The sequence below is a fragment of the Excalfactoria chinensis genome, chromosome 1, assembly GCF_039878825.1.
Source record: "Excalfactoria chinensis isolate bCotChi1 chromosome 1, bCotChi1.hap2, whole genome shotgun sequence".
Lineage (NCBI taxonomy): Eukaryota > Metazoa > Chordata > Aves > Galliformes > Phasianidae > Excalfactoria > Excalfactoria chinensis.
Genome location: NC_092825.1, coordinates 8,772,321 through 8,795,135, shown reverse-complemented (window position 1 = coordinate 8,795,135; position 22,815 = coordinate 8,772,321). Strand labels below are relative to the sequence as shown.

The following is a 22,815-nucleotide window of genomic DNA, read 5'->3' as shown; positions in this document are numbered from 1 at the left end:
GCTGTGGAAGGTATGAAACAGTAGGGACTTGAGTATTTATCATTGCTAAATAAGATCTTCAATGTAGGCAATGGTTCTACAAGTGCAGTGTCCTTGAGATGAAAGGCATGTCTACAAAATATCCTTCAGAAAAGCCACTTTGCTTTTATTTGTATATATATGTATATGTACATGTATATATGAAAAAGAACAATTGTAATTTAAACAGTAACAGATATATGAAGTAAAACAACATTACTTTTGTAAGGTAACTGCCTAGGTTGCAGTTCTTTCAAACAGGCAATGTTCAAACAGGCTGTAAGAACATAAGGACTCAGAGCAGCCTACACTACTGCTGTCAAAAGAATGACTTTTACTGCCTAAAGAAATATCCAGAAGCATTAGTATAAAACTCTCCATACTACTATATCACTGATCAAATGAGCAAAGGACAAACTTTGTGATTCCTTTTCTTCCTTTCCACTCCTTCTACAAAGCTGTAATATTTCTGTTATGGATTCTAACTTTGGCATCATAAAAGGAGCATCAATATGATGTAAGTGATTAACCAGACAGTAAAATTTCTGAAAAAGACAGCCATTGGCTCCAACTTTAACTAAGACAGAAGTACCAGCTTCTTTCACTGTTACCCTCTCATGTGTACCATCCACATGTTGCCCAGTAAGGTTGTGGATGCTTCCCTGGAAGCATTCAGGGCCAGGCTGGATGGGACTGTGAGCAAACTGATTTAGTGAGAGGTGCCCCGGCCTATAGGAGAGGGGTTGAAAATAGTTGATCTCAAAGGGGCCTCCCGACACAAACCATTCTATGATTCTATGATATATACAGCAAAACAACAGCTATGCAAGAGGATATAGAAAACGTGTTCCATAACTTTATTGAGTAAACTCTGCTTACATGCTACATTATGATTTTCTGAGGCACTACGTTTAATGAATTCTATATGGGATTTGAAAATAAACGTCAAGACTCAAATTGTTTTTCTCCATATTAGGTGTAAATATTAGGGAGGTAACGCTCATTCTGATTCACCTTGTCTATCATCTCTCCTGATTCTCACTTTTGGCAGCTGCCAACTGTCTAAATCAAGTAGTTGTCCAGATTTTCAGAAATCAGCACAGATAAATTATTTATCTCACACATTCTGAGGAAGTCTCCAGCATTTAATCCTCTTCAGAGGATTCTATAATATTTATTTTTAAACTCTGCCTTTACTCTTAGTTAATGGATTGCTCACCCCAGGGTCCTACAACCGGGAATAGGCTTGCCAGGCAGTGTAAGAGCACCATCACACTCAATGCTTGATCTGCATTTGGCAATAGCCAACAGCCTGTCAAGTAAGGCAACAGAATGAAAGCTGCACTTCAGCAGGAACCACTCAGATAGCATGAGAGAAGGTGTCAGAGAGGGACCGTCTGGGAAACAGAAGTAGGGTTTTGCAAGTCAATTAGAGAGAAGATATGGACAGATGGGGAATGTGAACAGATACAGAGGCTAGATCCAAATTCAGTCTGTGAGCATGCAAGAAGTTCTGGAGGAGAAGAGCCAAAAGGCAGGCTTCATCCGTAATCCTGCACAGAAGGACAGAAGGAATACCAAGAAAGAAATTTCAAGCTTTGCTTCAGTGCTTCACAGATGTGTCTAAAACATATCCTATGACAATGTTTCAGACTTATCTATTTGGAGTTTCTAAATGTCTGAATTAGGCATCACAGCTCTGAGCAAAGTAGCTACCTATAATAACTGTCTTGGAGCTTCATTCTAATTGCAGGGACTGTAAGTACTTAACAAACCTACAGAGATCGTGTTAGGTGTGATTTTACACCATCAATATCTAACATGGAACATGATATTTTCTATCATGCATACTTGAAGATGCTTGTCCTATCTAGCCTAATGAAGAAAAATGCAAAAAGAAAAATGCTAAATGCAGAACAGAAGATGAATGGGTGGAACAATGGGCAGGTATCACTTAGGCTGTTTCATTACAGACATATTTTCTTTATAACTTGTAAATAAATAACTGAAGCACTGATGGGACTGAGATTGAAGAAAGAGCTTCAAAATGACTAAGTGGTTTATTCAAGCATTCTGCAAAAAATTCTGTATCGATATGAACTGATTGCAATAACGTGGATATGAATATGTAACAAGAGTCATGAATACTAAATACAGTGGTATTTGATTTTTTAATTCAGTTTTTAAAGCTAATACTATTAATTGTACCACTCAAGATATACCTGACTTCAAAAGTCCTGCATGCTATCCCTTTATGTTATTCCCAATATTCAGACAACAGTCTCATGCTGTCTTGAGTATAAAGTATTTGTGTTATTGCAGTTAGAAAGCTTTTCTTCTTACCTACTCAATATCTTATAAAACAAATTGATGTTCCTTTCCTGCTTCAATTGCACATGAAGTGAGGTTAGTAGGCATTTCACCTATAGCTATATTTAACACAGTGCTACCTTGTCCAGATTTGGCCTTCTATTTTCTAGTTCAACACAGGCAGTTCCTTCAGCCTCTCATCTAAGGCCCAAGCATTTTATACTTTAAGTTGTGGGAATACAAGAAAAGCTGTTCAGATCAGCAGCTGTGGAGCAAGATAAACAGCATGAGAACCAATGACACCTCTGGAAAGAGAAGGGACTCACAGCTCTGATTGGATATGTGCCTGCATGGACACAAAAGTGTTTGTAGAATGCTTTGTTGGTGGTTGGGAAAGTTGTAAGGGTGGATGGGAAAGTTAGAAAACAAAAACGTGTGAAGGTATATAAGGGATGTGAGAACTTGTAATAAACAATTTGGATCGTTCACCTCTGAGTCCGTGCCTCAAACGCTGCATTAAGTCATATCTTTTTTAGTACTTTAGTCATATTTGTGAAATTTGATGGACTGATTTTATTTGATTTATTTTTAATTTTCTACCTGTATTGTCTGTACCATTTCTGAATTTCATTTTGGAACATTGTGCAGCATTGCTATTCTGCTTTCCAAAGTGATTGAGATTCCTGTACTGAATTGATCTGAAAATGATATGTGAGCACTTTTACCACAATCTAAATTGCAACTAAATTTTTAAAGAGTCTAGTCTACGTACAGTTTTTGTTTGCTTCACTTAAAGCTGCCTTCCAATTTGACAGTGACCAATTAACCAATAACTCTTTTCAGTTATCAAGTGGAAAGCACTGTTCCATTAAAAGTAGTAATTGCTAAATATTAGTTTATAAATAAATAATGGTATGCTGGAGGAAGAAATTAAAGAAAGGCAGTAGAAAGAACTATTTTTTGCCTGTATTTCCCAATACTCACATTGGATTTTTGAGCATCAATATGTAAACCACATGACTACAATTAAAATTCAGACTTATTCAGAATTGTAAATACGGTTATTTATATTAATTAGTTGTTAAGGGTATTTTAACACAAAAACATTTACTTAGCAAATCAGTGTCAAAATAGAAACATTTTGAGAGCGAGGACCAAGGCGAAGAGCTCATAAGTTCAGTTCTGCTATAAGCAAGTCTTATTAATTTCAAAAAAAATATAAAAAATAAAAAATAAAAATAAAAATAAAAATTAGGTGTTAATAATCCAACTGGCTGTGTAGAGCTTATGGCAAGACAGAATCAGATCTAGCATGTACCTCCAGAGATGGGATGTAAAGCTTCAGAGCTGTGAGTGATGATTTATAACATTAATAATGCATTGCTCACTATTAACACACTTGTAGCCTAGACATTAAAGACTAGCATTATTTCTTCCTTCCCTATTTATTTATTTTTTGAGGGAGATCACCTGATCATTACTTCTGGATGTACTGAGGTATTTTTCAGATATTTTCAAGTAGAACATATGAGCTGTCTTTATTTATTTATTTATTTATTTCCCAGTCTTGGATTACTTCCAAGTAACATTTAGCCTCATTTTGCTGATCAAAACAATATTTAATAAACTTTCAACAATATCTTAATGATATTAAGGTAAGAAGGGTTGGAATTAAAGCTTGTGTTACGTTATGAGATGAAGTTTTGGAGAAGGTATTAGTCTACTGCTTTGACAAGGACAGATTCCATGTTTTTCTCTAATTATTGCACATTGAGAAAGTTTGCAGGGAGGTTTTTGTACATGCAAACTAGATATCTTCTGAAGAAAGCACTGGAGAATCTCTGTTCTAAGGGTATCTCAAATGTATTTAAATCTCAGTAGGGAAAATCACCCCAAATCAATGACTCCATTTGGACAACATCAAACCACAAGCTGAATCCAGTCCAATATTAGATTCCCTAGCTAAACATATCATAAGTGTAGAGCCTTTAACATCAGCTAATGTGATCTGTTGTTCTGCTTTTAGTATACCAAATGTCTGTCTAATATAAGCACACAGTGCTTCCTTTGCTGAAAAGCTTTTTATAGAAGTTGGTCTTCTGTCAAAGCTTCTGAGGATGTATGCTCATTTTCTTGGTACACTTTTTCCAAGCTTTTGTCATTGCTGCTCCTAAGAGAGTGGACAGGATGAAATGCAAGAAGTTGAACTAGTTAGCAGAATATGTGAAAGAATCTCTCTTGAGTTCAGGCAGGTTAGACCCTGTCCATCTAAGGTAAGCAGACAATTACACTAGCAGAAATTGTATCCTCCTCCTTTCTGTTCAGATAAACTGCTGCATTCCATGGCTTGGCAAGAGGGAAGAGTTTGAGGCAAAACAAAGGTAAGTAAGTTCAAGTTTAATGGTAGGTGTATGCTCTTCTGTTCCTCTTCTATGGTTGCTTTATTATGCTGCACATACATATAGCATTTGTTTCTCTAAAGCAGCGAACATTATATTGATCTTTCCCTACACCCAAAACTCAAAGAATTCCTAAAGTGGAATACAGAGATTACAATATCTTCATTCTTCTTTGTCATTAGAAGATTGAGGATTGTGGCCATGGGTTCTTTTTTAATGTGTAAATGAGAGCTGGCTAATAGGGAGATGGATGAGTTATTAGCAGGTAAGAAAAGGTTCAAGTGACAAAAAGCCTAGGCTCTTTGTCAACTCTGCCATAAATCTCACTCTTTAAAATAGATTATGAAGGGTTTCCTTTGAAAAGATTGAATATCATAAATTTTTTCTGCTATGCATGAGTGTCCCTGTATTGAATACAGAAGGTATGAAATCAACTAATTTAAAAATAACAGGCAATTCGGAATGACCCAGTTAAATACTTCTTAGAAAACAAGGCTTATATAATATGTTGACCAAAGGTGAAATAGTTGTCTAAGTCTGTTTCAAAATCTGATAGATGAAAAAAAAAAAAAAAAAGATGGCTTATTTAATTCACAGAAAGGTTATTCCTCAAGAATTAAAATACAGCAAAGGAAGTAGCAGCTTGAAATGTTAACAGATCTTTAAACTGTAAATGCTTCAAAACTTCAGTGGAAAAAGCAATTTTTAATGAAATGCTGAAGTGTGATAAGCCAGATAATTTACTATTTACACAGGGATAAAAGATTGTCATGAACTGTCTTTGTCTGTGAGAGAATAACTTTTCAACTCGTTTCCAGGTTTGAAATGCAGAAGAGATGTGGTGTGCTGGGGAATGTAAGAATCACTGGCCTTTGCATCCCCTCCTCTTCAGTGCATTGCTCTACTGAACTGCCACTGCCACTTTAAAGATAAGGAAGTCTAGACAAGAAGAAAGATTAAGTTACGTGAATGTGAAGCAGGAAATAATTTTGAGAGTAATTCGACTGCTAACAGAACGTAAGACTCATAAAGAAAAGTCAGTAATATTTACTATTCTAGGCATTTATGTCACTTCTGCAAAACAGGTACAAGAGCTCCTGAGGGATTTTGGATCTTTTGAAAACAATACAGATTGCCTCATACTTACTACAACAGATAGAGAACAATAACATCATCTGATAGAACAAATTCTCAAATACTAAACACTGTTTCTCAACATAGTCATCGCTATGAGCTATGCATTTTGACCAGTGATGAACAAGAATCTGCATGCTGTGCTGTGATTTTGGTTCAGGAGCACAGGAATGATGAGGCTATGAGTGTCTCTTCTATGTCCTTGAAACTCTGACAGGCAGAATCTGAGCACTATCTATCTCTCCACTACCTTTATGGATGAAAGAATACCAATGGTGCATATCAAGTAAATTATTAATCTCTCCCCTATGAAAAAAAGAACGAAGGGTAAGAGGAGAAAACTGGCATATAAGGGATAATAGTATAAGGGATAATAGGAGAGAGGGGAGTCCAGAGGAAGGCCACAAAGATTATCAGAAGTCTGGAACATCTCATCTATGGAGAAAAGCTGAGACAGTCTTCAGCCTGGAGAAGAGCAGACTCCACGGGGATCTTATAGCAGCCTTCCAGTACCTGAAAGGGGCCTACAGGAAAGCTAGGGAGGGACTTTTTATAAGGGCATGTAGCATTAGGACAATGGGAAATGGATTTAAAATGGAAGAGGGAAGATTTTGACTAGATATTAGGAAGAAATTCTTTATTGTGAGGGTGGTCAGACACTGGAACTGGTTGCCAGAGAGGTTGTGGATGTTCCACTCCTGGAAGCATTCAAAGTCAGGCTGGATGGGGTTTTGAGCAACCTGGTCTAGAGGGAGGTTTCCCTCCCCGTAGCAGGGGAGTTTGAACTGGATGATCTTAAAGGTCTCTTCCAACCCAAAACAGTCTGTGATATTATGATGACACAGAAATCCAGATCATGTTTTTTTTTTGTTTTTTTTTTGTTTTGTTTTGTTTTGTTTTGTTTTGTTTTGTTTTGTTTTGTTTTTTCCCTGCAGCTAGCATGAGCCCAACAAAGGCACAAAAGAACAAAAGGAATTCAGTGGGTACATCTACAGCTTCTCTGGATTTCTGATCTGAATTCAAACTCAAAATAAGATCTGTCCATGACCAATGAAGCAGCAACATATTTAGCTGTGGGTCACCCTTCAGGGATATAGGAACCTATGTGCTTAACCGTACCCATTGACTTAATCTATCACAACATATTTTAATGTACTATCAGGTTGATCCCAATAAACTTCATGCAAATATAGGAATCATTCAAATCAGGACAATCTCAGGCTACACTTTAAGACAAGTGTACACATGGTCAAGATGAAGAATCTGTTGCAACCAGTGCAAGAAGAGTTTCATTAAACCACATCCTACAGATGCCCCTTAGATTCCTGAAAGAAAGGAAAAATCTTTAAACTTTAAATCTAGGATAGTCTTTCATCATACAACCAAGATGATTCTTCACTGGGTGTTCTTCTATACCTTAAGCCCAAATACCAGTTGTTTCTGTACAAGGTAATGGCTATTACATTGAAAGCTGATTTTTAAAGAAATATTCTATCCTTTTTTTCTGGACCAGATCATAAGACTAAACTAGAAAATTAAGTCACCCAATTAAGTCTTTTGCAATTACAATCACATGACTACTCCAATCACTGAAGTCCTAATCTTTATTTCCGAAAACAGATAAACACACGTTCTTTGCAATTGAAAATATGAAATGATATCAAATATAAAATGTTAACATTGTAATTCAAAATATATACAGCTCGCCTAAACGTGACATGCAGTAAGGATTTATCCAAACCATTAAGTAAAGTTGTTAGTGATGAAAATGAGGAATTACTTTATAGTTACAGTATCATGGGCAAGGCAGAAATGTCACAGTACAGAAGGGAAATATTAACAAGGTAAATTCCAATAACTTGATTTTAAAATGAGGAAGTCAATTATAAAGAACAGTATTTGCAGTAATTTACTTTTACATTTATTACTTACTTATGAGGTGCTATAGATTTGAGCCAACACTCAGACAACTTGCTTTGTATTTTTAAAATCAGTTAGCAATAGTCTAGGGGACAAAATACAGATTAACGTGTTTTGTTTCTGTCATTTCATTTTTATTTTTTTAAATGATACTTTTGAAATCAGTATTAAAAAATATATATATATTCCTCCTAAAACAGCAAAAGATTAAGTTCTGCAATTTTTATTTAAGTAACTAAACAATCTTTTTGGTTTTTTCTTGAAATTGCTGCCTTTTGTTCTGTAGTATATAGATTTGAATTTTATATGTCTTACAGTTGCAGCAACTAACATCTAATTTAAAAAAAAAAAAAAAAAAAAAAAAAAAAAAAAGAGAGAGAAAAGTGTTAACTCTCTTTATGTGGATGCTTAAAACATGATTTATACCCTGAAGCTGGCAGGCCATTGATGTATGCATCTTTGTATTAGTTTCAGAAATACAGACACTTCTGAGGTTTTATGCACTGTTTAGCTGTAGATGTTGTGTAAGTATGACAGTTCATCTACAAGATCTTCTGTCACTTGTTTCAATTCATTTGAGCAGACATTTTACATCTAAAGGCAAAAGGCAGACAACTTCCATCTTTGACTACTCAGATGCAATGTGTACAAGTGCCAAAGTTGGCTGTGACTGGCATGTGACTTGATTACTTGATTATATGATGTACTGGTGTGAAGCTATTTCATTATTCAAGTCAGGTACTCTTTTTCTTTTTCTTTTTCTTTCTTTTTTTTTTTTTTTTTTTTTTTTTTTTCTTCTGCTGAATGGGTTAATTTGAATTTAAATGCTAGAAGGACTTCATGCCCTCAGAGGAATCATCACTATGACATCCCATTCTGTGGATGCCCAAAGAGGACTGCAGGGCAGTCTCAAAGATAGCCCCGGGGAGCTCAGTACCACTGGAAGCTCAAGTAGCACAAAGCTCATAAAAGAAAAAAATGGGTATCTTTGCATAGAAAATATATGGGTGGCTTCCATGACTCTACTTTGCTACTGGCAACTGGTATCTCAGTTTTTCCTTGACACAGCTACAATTGGTTACTCGCAGAACTGCACTCCCAAAAAGCTACTAAAGTAAGCAAAAAACATAGCAATCCTTTTTACTCTTTTCTTTTAATTCTTTAATTCTTTTAATAGGAATCCACCACCTGTTTTCATTCCAGTGTTCACAGTAGCCATGGCCACTATAAACAGTGAAGTAAAATGTAAATGCATAACTTTGACATTAAATGTGCTGTCACTGAAAGTAATATCTTCTGGATATTTATCATTAGAAGATTAGCAGACAGATTATTTCTCAGTCTTTCAGTTCCACTAGACTAGACAAAATATCATAATTTCCTACAAAAGGGACATTAAAGAACATAAAATTACAGCAGTAGTTGTAAAAAGTAGAGATACCATTTTACCATGATATTCAGCCTCCATAATCTTTCCCTTGTAATATTATAATAAATATATTGGAAGAAGGATGATGAAAGTGCATTACCTAGAGGACAAAGTGTCATTTTTACTGTAATCCTTAAAATGAGGCTATTTTATTCCTACCTTTTTTGGCTCACTGATTGCATGAAGATAAACCTTTTTTTTTATAAACTGCCACAAAATTACGTCTGTAAAACATGCAGGTGACCACATCACATTAACACCCTTTTCACCCGCAGTGTTTGTAAATGGAGATAAAGACATAATCCTGAAATAAGAACTATTAAAAATGTAATGGGATATTCATCCATGCAAAAAAATATCCCCCTAGGTAGAGAAATACTAGTCTTTCATTTCCATTTCTTTTCTTTACATTCAGCACTGCCATCTTCTAAGTGAACTGTTTCACAAGTTTTTCTGCACTGAACTTCATTGTTCTGAATGATGTATCTGATTTCCTCTGCCTTTCCCTTTTCAGGAGGAATTTTTGAGTAAGAATATTAAGGCATAAAAGAAGAAAACACTGTCCACTTCTTCCATTACTTCCGAGATGCTAAGTTCTAACACCAGGTTCTTAGTTGGTATCAAAAATCATAGATACACTGGAAAGAATACTGCAAGTCTTCTGGAAACTGAAGATCCTCCATTCCTAGTGCAACTGGACTGAGTAATTAAGGACTGAAACTCACACAGATAATGCCAAAGCAAATTATATCCATATTTCCAGATGCTGATGATATCATTAGATTACTTTCTGAATCTTCTTAAGTATTTTTCTTATTATGTTTAACTTTTGCTCCCTTATTTTCCTACAAATTCCAGCCTAAGCTAACTGGACATAAGAATCTGCATCAGAGAGTGGAAAACACACTTAGTGCTTGACATAACATCGGGGCTGAAAGCAACCATGATGGCCATGAGAGTTATGCAGAGCGGTTTCCTCACCACTTGCCACAAGACATGGTTAGTGCAGTCCACTTTAAAAACATGGAAGATTTTTACTTTCCCTGCACTAGTCAACTTGCAGGTCAGGTTACATAAAAATGTCCACCTCGCTGATTTAGGTTGTAAGCAATTTGAGACATGGACTATATTCTGCTTGATGACTGCACAGTAGTATAAACAATATAATTCATTACTGTTTGGGATCAGAGCAAAATGGTAACAATCACGTGGGTAAGTAATGAAATCAGGATTTTTGTTTCCATGTCTTCATTAATGAATACTGTATGTGCTCAAACTCCAGCATAAACACTTCTAAAAAAACAGTACTTATAGAATTTATCATCATCCATCACTGTATGAAGAATACAATCCATATTACAACTATATGCATCAATAAAATAAGTGAAGTGAATCATTCGCCCTCAGTAATAGCTTCACTGCATTGCCAATCACTTTACAATTTTACAGTCACCCTCCAACATCCAGTACAACTCAACTTTTTATAACCTCTGTGCAACATTCTTTAAGGCGCTGTTCTATGTGAAAGGAGTGTTTGTGCTACTGTTACTTAAGATGTTAATCCTGAATTAGGGAATGATGCTGATATAGAGTATCAGTGCCAAAACTACAAAAACAAAAAACAACCTATTTGTGGTCTGAAAACCCTCAGTTTGGAAGAGCTAAAAGATGTACATGCACACTGGGACATAAATTTACCCACAGAATCACAAATGGCCAAAAAACCCACAGGTCAACTCAACAGGTCAAAAGTGACAGCTAAATCATGAAATTACATATCTGGTGTCAGCTGTCTCAGAAGGTATATGCAGTAATTCCAGTGTAAATACACTACAGACCATGCCACATGAGCTGGATGTTGTATTACTAGAAAAGAAAATGTTTCCCATTTTCTAAGAATTGCTAGTAACTATTTTATCAGCAGTTAAGTACTATTTAAAACATAATGAGCCATTCAAATTTTTAACAAATATTTGTTTATTTTTTCCTGAATCTCACTAAGACTGTGATCTCAGTTCTCCTATTTCCAAGCAAAGCAATGACTCAAATAGCCTTGCTTTAGACAACAGACATTCCCTGGGACTTTTCAGCAAGATAGGCACTGCTAATGGGTGCATCAGCCCTCATGCTATAATAAAGTCAGCTGTACAATTGCATACTGAAAAAACAAAACAAAACAAAATAAAAACAAAAACAAAAACAAATACTTCTTACCATGAAACCCTCAGTGTACTGAAACTGAGCTCTGGAACTGTCGTCTGCTGTGGGACTCAGGGGCTTAGGATCAGACATAGAGCGCTGCATCATCTTTGCTGCCTTTGGGCTCGATGGAGGAACCTTGGCAATGTCAGCATGGAGCATCTTCTGAGGGCTGATGTCATCAGTAATGGATTTTTCATAGGGTACAAATGCTGACTCTATAACTTTACTTGGTGAAACAGGTGAAATGGGTGAATAGAGAACTTTGGGAGATTTGGGAGGGGAAGGGACTACCTGCAGAGTGGAGTCCGGACGAAGGTGAGATGAGTAGCCTATTTCTAACGGTGTTGGGCGTTTTTTATCTTTCTGAGGGGATGAAGCTGACAAATACTGGGGACTCTGAGTGTCTGACTCTGTCTCTGTTTGACATCCCAAACTTTCTCCTTTATACGTCTTTTCTGGAGCTGAAATGTGTTTTATGATTTCAACCTTAGCATCCAATCGAGCCCTGATTGAAGGTGTTCTTATTGTTCCTACAGGTTCTGTTTGTACTGAAATCTCTGCTACTGTCTGAACTGCAATACTAGACACTTTGGAAAACTGTTTAGCTTTGTCTACCTCTGTGGTACTCTCACTGTATTTCCCTACACGAGGCTTTCTTCTAGACCTGCTAGAAAGATCCCATTCATCTTGATCTTCATCATCCGTCTGGACACTTGTATCGACACTCTTCTTAGTTTTTCGTCTCCTGTTTGTGTAACCTCTGTCTGCTCCGTCTTCATCATCAGTTTGCACTCCACTGTCCACTATCTTTTTGTAGCACCGGGGCTCTTCTTCCAGAGACTCCTCCAGCTCTTCATAGGGACCACGTAATTTTGGCATAGAACTTCTCTTTTTCAATTGCTTCTCTTCTCTAACATCAATATCCTTCAGAGACATTTCTGAAACAGAGCTTAGGATACCAGACCTAGGTATGTACTGGGTAATGCCATCTGACTGAACTGTATACCATGTTTGACTTGGTGGAATTTCAATACCCAGTACTCCTGAAGCTGTAGTGGTTGCATCATCAGTAGGCCAAAACTGGCCATTTTCTGTGGTTGCATATTGTCCTTCCAAAAGGGCTTGATCTGTGGTTGTTTGTGGAGAACCAGTTCCTGAAGGGTCATAACCATACTGATAAATTTGTCGAATTTTTTGTTCTTCTAACTGTTGGTGGAGCTGTTGTTGAAGTTGTTGGAACTGTTCAAGTTGCAACTGTTGCTGGGCTAATGTCTCTTGTCTCATCATATACTGAGCTTGCCGTTCTTCCTCTTGCTGAAATAAGAGATGATGTTTCATGGATTGCAGCTCCTCAAGCTTTTTTTGCACCATAAACTTCTCTTGTTCCCTAAATCTTTGAATTTCCTGACGTTCCCATTCCAGCTCTTCAGCAAAACGTTGTTGCTTAATTTTCTCAAGTTCAAGAAGTTCACGCTCCAAATCAAGCTGCTGCTGTTTGCCTTCTTCAGGGGCAATGATAAGAGCAACCTCATCTTCAATTACATCTGTATAAACTTCAGATGTAGTAGCAGGTATTAAGTTGGTTGGCTCAGTGGCAATAGCTTCTAGAGTAAGAGGTTGTAAGCCTGTCTCAATATCAAGGGTAGTACTTGCATCTTTTTCAGCTGCCACTGTTGTCAAGAAGCTGTACGATCTTGGAAGTGGTTGATTTTGTTGCAAAGTTGATAATGAGGGCACTGAGTCAATTGTTTGGAGAGTAGGCAAATCTCTGACTGTTGTACTGAAAATAGAACCAGGTTGTGTGGTGATGGCAAATGTAGATGGGATTGGAGTTGCTACTGAAGAATAAACAACACCATTGGATGATCTTAAAACACTTCCAGTGCCGAATGGGGAACTGAGGGATGAAACCATTCTTGCTTGGGAATATTGTGGTGTACTGATCCCGATGCCAGAAATTACCTGTCGAGTCTCTGGGTAAGGACCAGTGGTCTTGCTTGAGTAATCCATAACCTCACCTGAAATTACAGGGCAAAGTTACAGTCCAGTCCCACAAAAGAATGCTGCTCTGTGGATTCTGATAGTCATTTCATCTTGATGAATTAAATGGGAAGGGGAAACCACATGCAAATCTTCAGGTTATTGATCTACTTTAGATGTGAAGGAAACAGCATTTCTGAACATGCAGGCACATGCAGGCACCTCTGTGCAAAACACATATGTAAAATGAAGAAATAAAATGTGTGTAATCCAAAACAGTTTGTCATAATGTCCAAAAGAAAACAAAACAACAGAAGGGGAAAAAAATAATATATAAAAAAATCATCCTGAAATGAGGTGAGGAACATCATAATCATATTTCAAAGAAAGATCTGCAGCTGTGTCATACTGACCTGAAGTAACTCTTCCAGAAGTAAGATCTACTGCTGCATCAGTTGCCCCAACTCGATAATCAAAGCTATTCTTGCTTTTATATGCAAACAGTCCAGCTTCTGATAAATTTGTGTCAGACATAGATGGTTTCATACCTCCCATTCCTCGGTAGCCATATGACCCTGAACGATCATACTGATAGTGGTCATCCCTGTAACCAAAGCGATCCTCAGGAAGTGTAGTTGGAGGTTGCTGTGCAGTACAACTTCTACCAAATGGCAGTTTATAAACCATATCACAGCAGACAGCTCTTCTCCCTGCAGTCAGGTCCACAGGCTTTTCATCATCTTCTATTACTGTAGTTACGATACCTGAAGTAGTTTCATCCATTGTTACAACTGTTCTGTGAGATTTTGTAGTGCTAAGGTCAACTGCTCCAATCTCCATTGGCTCCTGAGAAGTGGAGAGATCAGTCCAACCATTTGTGACACTAACTGGTGGTACAGTAACAGGCTTTGTGGCAGCCCATGTCACTGCATGTGCTGAAGTACCTAGGGATAAATTTATTGGCACTTCATCTCTACTTACAGGGAAGGGCTGGCTGCTTGTTACTCTGTAGGCAGGCTCAAAATGTTTTGATGTTGTCAGCTGCAGTGGAGTTGTCATTGCATGTCCCAGATCCACAAGACTGTCTGTGCTGGCAGAGTAGCTTACAGTGGCAGTGCAGGTCATGACAGCTACTGTCTCAGTGACTATAGACAGAGAAGGATCTGCAACACATGCAGTACTAAGATTTATTATAGCTGGCTGAACAGTACTTACTGGCCTTCCAGATGTATCACTTGCTGGCATTTGCCTTCTAGCATCCATGGAAACAGCAGAGAGATCCATACAGCTGTCTCTCATTTCAATATCCATCTTAGTTAAAGTGCGAAGATCAATGACATCACCCAAAGGATGGAATCTTCCATTCTCTCTATACCTGGGTTGATCTGATATATATATTGGCTCAGGAGGTATAGTAATAGCGACACTGCCTAAACCAACACTGGGCATTGGGCGCTTCACTACAGATGCTGTGGTCTTGGCTACCTCTGTTGTTACTGCCTCTGATATTGAACTAGGTACTTTTTCAAAAGTTGATTGTGTGGTGGTAGGAATAGTTTGCAAACCACCTGTAATATACATACTCTGATCTGCCATACCTTGAATTTCCACAGCTTTCATGGATGAAGTAAAAACTGGTTGCATAGGCTGGGGAATCTGTTCTTTAGAAGCTTCTTCTAAAGGCCAGCTGGTAACAGCCTGACTAGTGATAGCTTCTGTGGGAGTTCCAGGCTCAGATGGCAATGTGATGACAACATAGGTTTCCTGTGAGGGCTTTGTCAGCCTTGGTGAAGATTTGTTAGAGTGTGGAGACAAAGGGGATGTGGGAGATGCTATTTTGTATTCAGCTGAAGAGACCAAATTCAGAGTCATACTAGACGTCAGTGATGGACCTATTGGTTTGGGCTGTGTTTCCGCTGGCTTATGAACAGCTATAGGGAGTGGAGGAACTGCTGGTTTAGGAGCAATTGGAGGTTTAGTTACTTCAGTGGGCCTGTGACTGAAAACAAGCCCTGCTGGAATGGAGGACGGCTTGGGTGGTACAGGAGGTGGTGTTGGGGTGCAAGTTTTTGTGATAGGTACCACATGATTCTTTACTACAGCTGCAGATTCCAGTGTAGCAACACTTGTGACTAAAGGTACTGCTGTGGGAGCTGTTGCCATGGGAGCCTGAACCTGTGACTTCTTTTTGGGATAAATGGCTGGTTTGGGTAAAATAGGTGGAGGTAATGGCGGTGGAGGAGGAGGTGGAGGTGGAGGAGGTGGGGGTGGAGAAGGTTGCGCAGGAGAATCCAAAGAAGAGCTTCTAAAAAGTGAAAACACTTTGGATGTTAGAGCAGGAGCTGAGGAAGGCATGGAGACCATGCTGGTCTTACTTACAACTCTGGGTGTAGGTACAGAAGGTGTTTCTGATGCAGGCTCTTTAACTGAAACTGATGCTACACATAGGGGTGGTTGCTCAGATGTAGCACCAGTCAGGTTAATCTTTGTCATATCAAGACTCAATTCTTTGTGTGAATCTTCATGATGAATTTTGATAATGCCAGCCTCTACCGTACTTTTCATTTTTCTAGCTCCATCCTTTTCTGCTGTGGAGACATCGTAAGTAATGGTATCAGCTGCATATTGCTTGGGTTTTGTAACTGTAGTGGTGAATACTGAAGGTGCAGTTTCAGGTAAACAAACTGCAGCTTGATGCACAGTATCCATATCTGAGACCACAGCTGGCTTTTTAGTGGCTCCAGCAACAGATTCATAAGGCAAGCTCATTTCAGAGTACTCTTCTGTAGATGTAAAGGGAACTTGGGCTATCATGTCTTCAGAATCTGCTAGTTTACTTACAGCATCTGCTGTATCTACATAACCTGTGGTCGCACTATCTATAGGTGATGAACTGTCTGTGGTACAAACAGAAGATGTAGATGATGTTAAAGAAGCTGTATCAGAAGGCAAAATTGATACAGCACCTTCTGATATCTCAGAGTATGTCAACATCGATGTTTCATGAGAAATTATTTCTTGAATTTCTCTAGCATAATCTGTTAAGTATTCATCTTCGATTTCCTCTGCTGTAAAATGCTGTGTTATTTTAACATCTGGAATAGAAAGTGCTATGCTACTGAGAGATGATACATCTGAGATTGCTGAAGTGGTGCTTGACGTTAAAGATATACTATCCGCTATTTCTCCAATACCAGATACTTTCATATCAGAGGCAGAAGCAAAATCTGAAGTTGGCTGTGTTGGACTGGACCCAGGAGTTAGCTGCATTTTTTGTTTTTTCATAAGCTCTTCATAAGCAGCTTCAGCATCTAACAACTGCTTTTCTTCAGTGGTGGAAGCTACTGTGCTGTCTAATACAACTATTTCATGACTTTCTGGAATAATATAAGAGCTAGAAACAATATCTTCTTGAGGCACAATTGAACATAAAGGCTCTACACTGTAATAGTCTTCCTGTAGATCAGTAATTTTCTGTGGTTCATCATAGATCTGTTCTGAAGCTCTGAGTTTTTTCTCTTTTCCTCTCTGCTGTATATATTCATTACTCTCATCTTGTTTCATTGCAAGATTTGTATCAACAGTTCCATTGTAAGTATCCTCTATTAAAGACTCATAAATGTAATCCTCTATTAGCATTCCACCATATAAAGACTCTTTTTCAAACACTTCATCTTTTTCACTTGCAATTTGAAAAGACTTGGACTTGTGGGTCTTGTGAATCATTTCCTCATATACCTCTTCAGCGCTTTTCAATGTCTTTTGACCACTTTCTTCTTTTAAGACTCCAATTAGTTTTTCATCTGTTGGTGAGTATAGAGAGACAGTAGTAGGCAATTTGTAAACTTTTTGTACTTCTATTATTTTTTCTGGGCTGATTTCAAATCCTTCAGGATCTGATTCAATACTAGGTGAGTACTCCGAACAGGAAGATCTGTGCAGCTCTTCCATTTCTGCTGCCTGTCGTAATTCTTCTGTTGGAGAAGCATCTTCAATGGGGGAAAGATTACTTGGAGGAGTCTTTGGACGTTCTCTTCTTCTCTGAGCTCTCAGTTCATCCTTGTCCTTTTTAGATTTTTTGCTAGAACTTTTTCTTTGTTGCTGTTCTAACTCACGCTGTTTCTCTTGTTCCTTGAGCAGTTCTTCCTCTTCCCGTAGTTCTTCTTCTTCTGAAGAATCTTCAATAGTTGGAAGAAGAGGACCATGAGACCGATGCCTAGCTTTGCGCTGCTGTTTGCTCTCCCCTCCCAGTTTTTTGTGACTAGGACTGCTGTCACTGTCTTCATCAAGCGATGATACTGAAGTAGGTGATGTACCTGGTGTGAAACTTGAAGCATGTAAACTAGAAGATCCTTCTCCTCTAGATCTATCTTCAGGTGAATCTGTAAGACTCTCCATCTCTAGCTCAGGCTCTTCATCAAAATACAAAATACCCTTCTGTTGTTCAGGTGTCTCAGAATATTTGCTTGTTATTGTACTATTTAATTCTATTGTTTTGAAACGCCGGAGGCCTCCTCCTCCACTTACAGTGAGTTCTTCACCATCCTGACTTTTAGTTTCCCTGTACTTTGGCTCTGGGCTTTCATCAAAAGTCTCATCATCATCATCATGCCATGAATGTCGTCTGCTTGCGTCCTCATCGTAGCCTGCACTACTTTTCCGTGCCATTCTCCTATGTTTCCCTGCTGCTCCTTTGGCTTTGCTTTTCACTTCTTCTTTCTTTTGGCTTTCAGTTACACTGATCTCTTTGAGCTGATTTCTAATGAATTCATCATCTTCAGAACCTGAGGCATCTTCATCAGCACTCATCTCTATAATTTGTTTCCTAATGAAGTCTTCCTCATCACCAGATCCCTGACTGTCATCTCGTTTGTACTCATCACTACTTGAAGAACCAACACTAGTTCTTCTCTTTCTCCTGGGTACAGGTGAGTTTTCACTCTCACTGCTATCTTCCACAGAATCATAGCGTTGTCTTCTTGCCAGTGTGTCATCTCCTCCATCTTCTTCCTTGTAGTCAGTTAGGGATGAAGCACCTCCTTTGCTATCAGCTGCAATGGTTCTTTCACCTTCTTGAATAGCTTCTAAGTCTTCCTCATCTGAACTGTAAGACTCTGGTGTGACTGGCAAAGGCTTTGTTTTATGCTGATCCTTTGTCTGTTCACTGTATGTTTCATGAAGTTCTTTCCTTTTCACAGATTTTTCATCAGCAAGTGTACTTGACTGAGCTTCCAAAATAGAAAGGACAGTACTTTCTAATTTAGCTAGATCTGAGGGGCTTGGAGGACTTTCTTGTGAAATGGTGTCTTTCTGACTAGGTTTTCTGGGTAAGTCCTTTTCGTCACTGGGGATATGACTTGGAATTTCACCAAGTGAACTTGATATCCCATCAGAAGAATACCCGGTGTCACTCAGACCTTGTGGACTTTTCTGTTGCTGAGAGCTTGATGTATCTGTTTTGTCATCCTCTTTTTCCTAAAAAAATAAATACATATGCGTGTGTATATACTTATATATAAATACTTTATGTCTCCAAGCAATTACATATGTGTGTCTTTCTAAAAAATGAGCTAAAGTTCCAGATGCAAAATTTTAAGTCAAATTATACTGAATTGTAAATGACTAAACACTAATTCTGCTTTGCAAAGCCATTAACTATGCTAACATTTAACTATGTTTTGCCTGATTTTCCACATCAGTAAATTATATTATCAGCTGTAAAATTTTAAATGCAAATAAAAAGTAAATAGAGTAGTTAATTGCTTTCAGAATCCTATCTAATGATAGTCTATCATTTGTTCATATGTGCATTGGACAATTTTTTTGTTAGCTAACTTAAATTAATATTTAATTACTTATGCTTCAAAATTGCCTACAGAGTTCTAGATATAAATATAGCTTACCGAATAGCCTGCAGTATTTCTGGGGTCTACTCCTTACTTTCACCATTTAATCTTTTACAGTTCCCTAGAAATACGTGAATCTTCTCAAATTTTGGAGACTTGGTTTCATTTTTTTGAAGTGTTACACATTGTAACATAAGAATACACGGAGTACTGAAGCATGAGTTAATATGGTCTGGAATGTCCCCATACGTGTACAAACATTTTCTCAACACCTTAATTAAAACAAGTTTCTCAGTACATTTGTAATGCAGAGGTAACCTGCTGCTAGGGAAGTATGATTGTATGTGATAAAAGCAAGATGGATAGCTATTGATCAAAGGAAATGGCGAAAACAAGCCAGGCATATGCAACTGAACACTGTAACCCATACTTTCCTACTTAATCCTAATTAAATATCCTTTGTCATTAACCTAGCTTCAGATCCTTTTATACCACTCTGAATGATAAGCACCCCCTTGGATAACAAAATACCAAGAATATCCTACAACAACAATTTTCACACCAGTTTCCCTTGTCCTAGATGTGAAATGCCTCCTAATTTCTCGCAGCTGTGAAATACTCCACTTATTGAAAGAATCTCATCATCCGACTAACAAAATAGCTCTGTCACAAATGACAGCTTATCTTAGATGTCATCATAGCCAAAAAGTGCCTCCAAAAGTAATTTGAGAACAAGCATCCCAAGCCTCCTGGTTTTAATAATATGATGTGATCTCAGTATTTCTTACAGTATTCAGGTATTACCAGGGTGGTGAAGCACTGGAACAAGTTGCCCAGAGTAGCTGTGGATGCACCATCTCTGAAAGCATTCAAGGCCAGGTTGGATGGGGCCATGCCATGGGCAGCCTGATTCAGTGGCTTGTAATCCTAAATACAGCAGGGGGTTGAAACTAGAAGCCCGGCTGGAGGGCCGGGCCCAGAGAGTGGTAGTAAATGGAGTCAAATCCAGCTGGCGACCGGTCACGAGTGGTGTTCCCCAGGGGTCGGTCCTGGGGCCTGTTCTCTTCAATATCTTTATTGATGACTTGGATGAGAGCACTGAGTTCACCCTCAGTAAGTTCGCAGATGACACCTAATTGGCTGGGAGTGTGGATCTGCCTGGGGGTAGCCAGGCTCTACAGAGGGATCTAGACAGACTGGAGAGCTGGGCTGAAGCCAATGGGATGAGGTTTAGCAAGACCAAATGCCGAATCCTGCACTTCGGCCACAACAACCCCAGGCAGCGCTATAGGCTTGGGACTGAGTGGCTGGAGGACTGCGTGGAGGAAATGGACCTGGGGGTACTGATTGATGCATGGTTGAACATGAGCCGACAGTGTGCCTGGGTGGCCAAGAAGGCCAACGGCATCCTGGCTTGTATCAAGAATGGTGTGGTGAGCAGGACTAAGGAAGTCATTCTGCCTCTGTACTCGGCATTGGTGAGGCCTCACCTTGAGTACTGTGTCCAGTTTTGGGCACCTCAGCACAAGAAAGATATGGAAATACTGGAGCAGGTCCAGAGAAGGGCAACGAGGCTCGTGAAGGGCTTGGAGAATCAGCCCTACGAGGAGAGGCTAAGGAAGCTGGGGCTGTTTAGTCTGGGGAAAAGGAGGCTGAGGGGAGACCTTATTGCTCTTTTCCAGTACCTGAAAGGTTCTTACAGTGAGAGTGGGGCAGGTCTCTTCTCACTAGTGACAAGTGACAGGACGAGGGGAAATAGCCTCAAGTTGAGCCAGGGCAAATTTAGGTTGGATATTAGGAAGAACTTCTTTACAGAAAGGGTAGTTAGGTACTGGAATAGGCTCCCCAGGGAGGTGGTTGAATTGCCATCCCTGGATGTGTTTAAGAGCCGTTTGGATGTGGTACTCAGGGATATGATTTAGCAGAGGGTTTTTAGAGATAGGGTACTGGTTAGGCTGCGGTTGGACTTGATGATCTTCAAGGTCTTTTCCAACCTGGGTAATTCTATGATTCTATGATTCTATGAATTTTAAGGTCTTCTTTAACCTAAGCCATTCTATGATCTGGTGATTATTCCATGATTATTTATCAATGTTGATAATCAAATCAAGGATTCCTGAAGTAGAACTAACAATTTACTCAAATCTGTGACTTATGAGCATCATTGGCATTATGCTGCATTTAAAAAAAAAATAAAAAAAATACAAATACAAAAAAGCCACAATGCTTAATGATAGTTTGTAGATACATTCACACTTATGTTTACTTGCTGACAATTTTTTAGCATTTTAGCATTTTGAAATGCTTATTCACACTGAAGTTACATTTGAGGACAAAATATCATAAAACAAGTATTTGTTACTATCAGTTATTTATTTATTTATTTATTTATTTTAAAGCAGCCCCCCCCCCCCCTTTTTTTTTTTCATTATTTAATTTACAGTTAAAGTACCTATTCTTGCCTGCAGACATGTCACTGTGCACACAATCTTCCAATAAAACAACTAGCAATAAGATTAAATTAATCTACTTATCAATATCTAGTTTAGTAACTTCCATTTTGGAAAAATGATTTATTACCTACTTAACCAAGTCAGATATTACCTTCGATAGAAAACACATCTGTCCTTAATAACACAGAACCCAATATAACAAACCCAAGTATCTGATACCAGAGCAAAAAATGTTGCATTTAAACATTAGATTTGACAACAATTATTTCTAAGAAAAATTCTAGTGATAAAGATGTGTTTAATACATAAACAAGGACAAAACTCCAATAGCATGGCAAACAGCTCTGGGGAGCCATCACTACTTAAACAATTCAGAAGTCGTTATTATGAAAAATGTACTTTTTCACCTCATGTAGGTAGAATAATATATCCCCTATCAGGTAAAAAGATAAAAAATGAAGCATACTTACAAGCATTTTTTATTTTTTTTTCCCTCCCTTTTAAACTTGTCTTTACATCAGTACTCCCATTATTACAGAATAATTTTTAAGGGACATTTACTGGAATATGTTTTTTAAAAGTATATTGTCAGTTAAAAGCAAAGGATTTTTTCATCTAGAAATATCACGCCCCCTTTACAATTTCAGTAATTGTTATTTTATTTCTAATATGTCCATACTTGCAAAGACATACCCAATTATGCATGTCATCAATTTAGATTAGCTTCTAGAAAAATACCATTCAAACTCAGAAAGTCCCCTAGGAGATGAGGGACAGACTGTACCCAAGTAGTGGAAGTGAGTCTCTGAGAGTTCCATAGAGATGAAGTGATAAAATAACTTAAAAATCATATGAAACAGAATATGTTAAATAAGTAGTTAATTTCAGAAATAAGCAAGCAAGTGGGCATGGAACAACCTAATCTTAGCCATTCTCCTAATCTGAGATAGTAGCATCATCTATGTGTCTAATGTGTAGTATCTACTCAGTGACCAAACAAGATGAGGTAGAACTGAGTGCTGCCATTGCCTGACCTGTTGATGAACCCAAATATGCCATAACATTACTGATATCAATAATAAAATACTGAATCTTGGGAAAAAAACCTGTTATCTGTACACTAA

The 22,815-nt window shown here is 38.1% G+C and overlaps 1 protein-coding gene across 6 annotated transcripts in view; it reads right to left on the bottom strand.

The window, feature by feature from the left end:
- The window catches only part of PCLO (piccolo presynaptic cytomatrix protein), a 313,514-nt gene that overhangs the window by 140,055 nt on the left and 150,644 nt on the right, over nt 1–22,815 (bottom strand). For all 6 annotated transcript variants that reach the window (XR_011902652.1, XM_072327118.1, XM_072327119.1 and 3 more), the window contains 2 exons: nt 13,806–18,867; nt 11,425–13,430 (listed from right to left, as the gene is read on the bottom strand). Coding sequence is in view for 5 of the 6 variants with exons in the window: in XM_072327118.1 (XP_072183219.1) it covers nt 11,425–13,430; nt 13,806–18,867 (7,068 nt within the window). In the remaining variant the exon portion in view is untranslated. The remainder of the gene's footprint in view (nt 1–11,424; nt 13,431–13,805; nt 18,868–22,815) is intronic.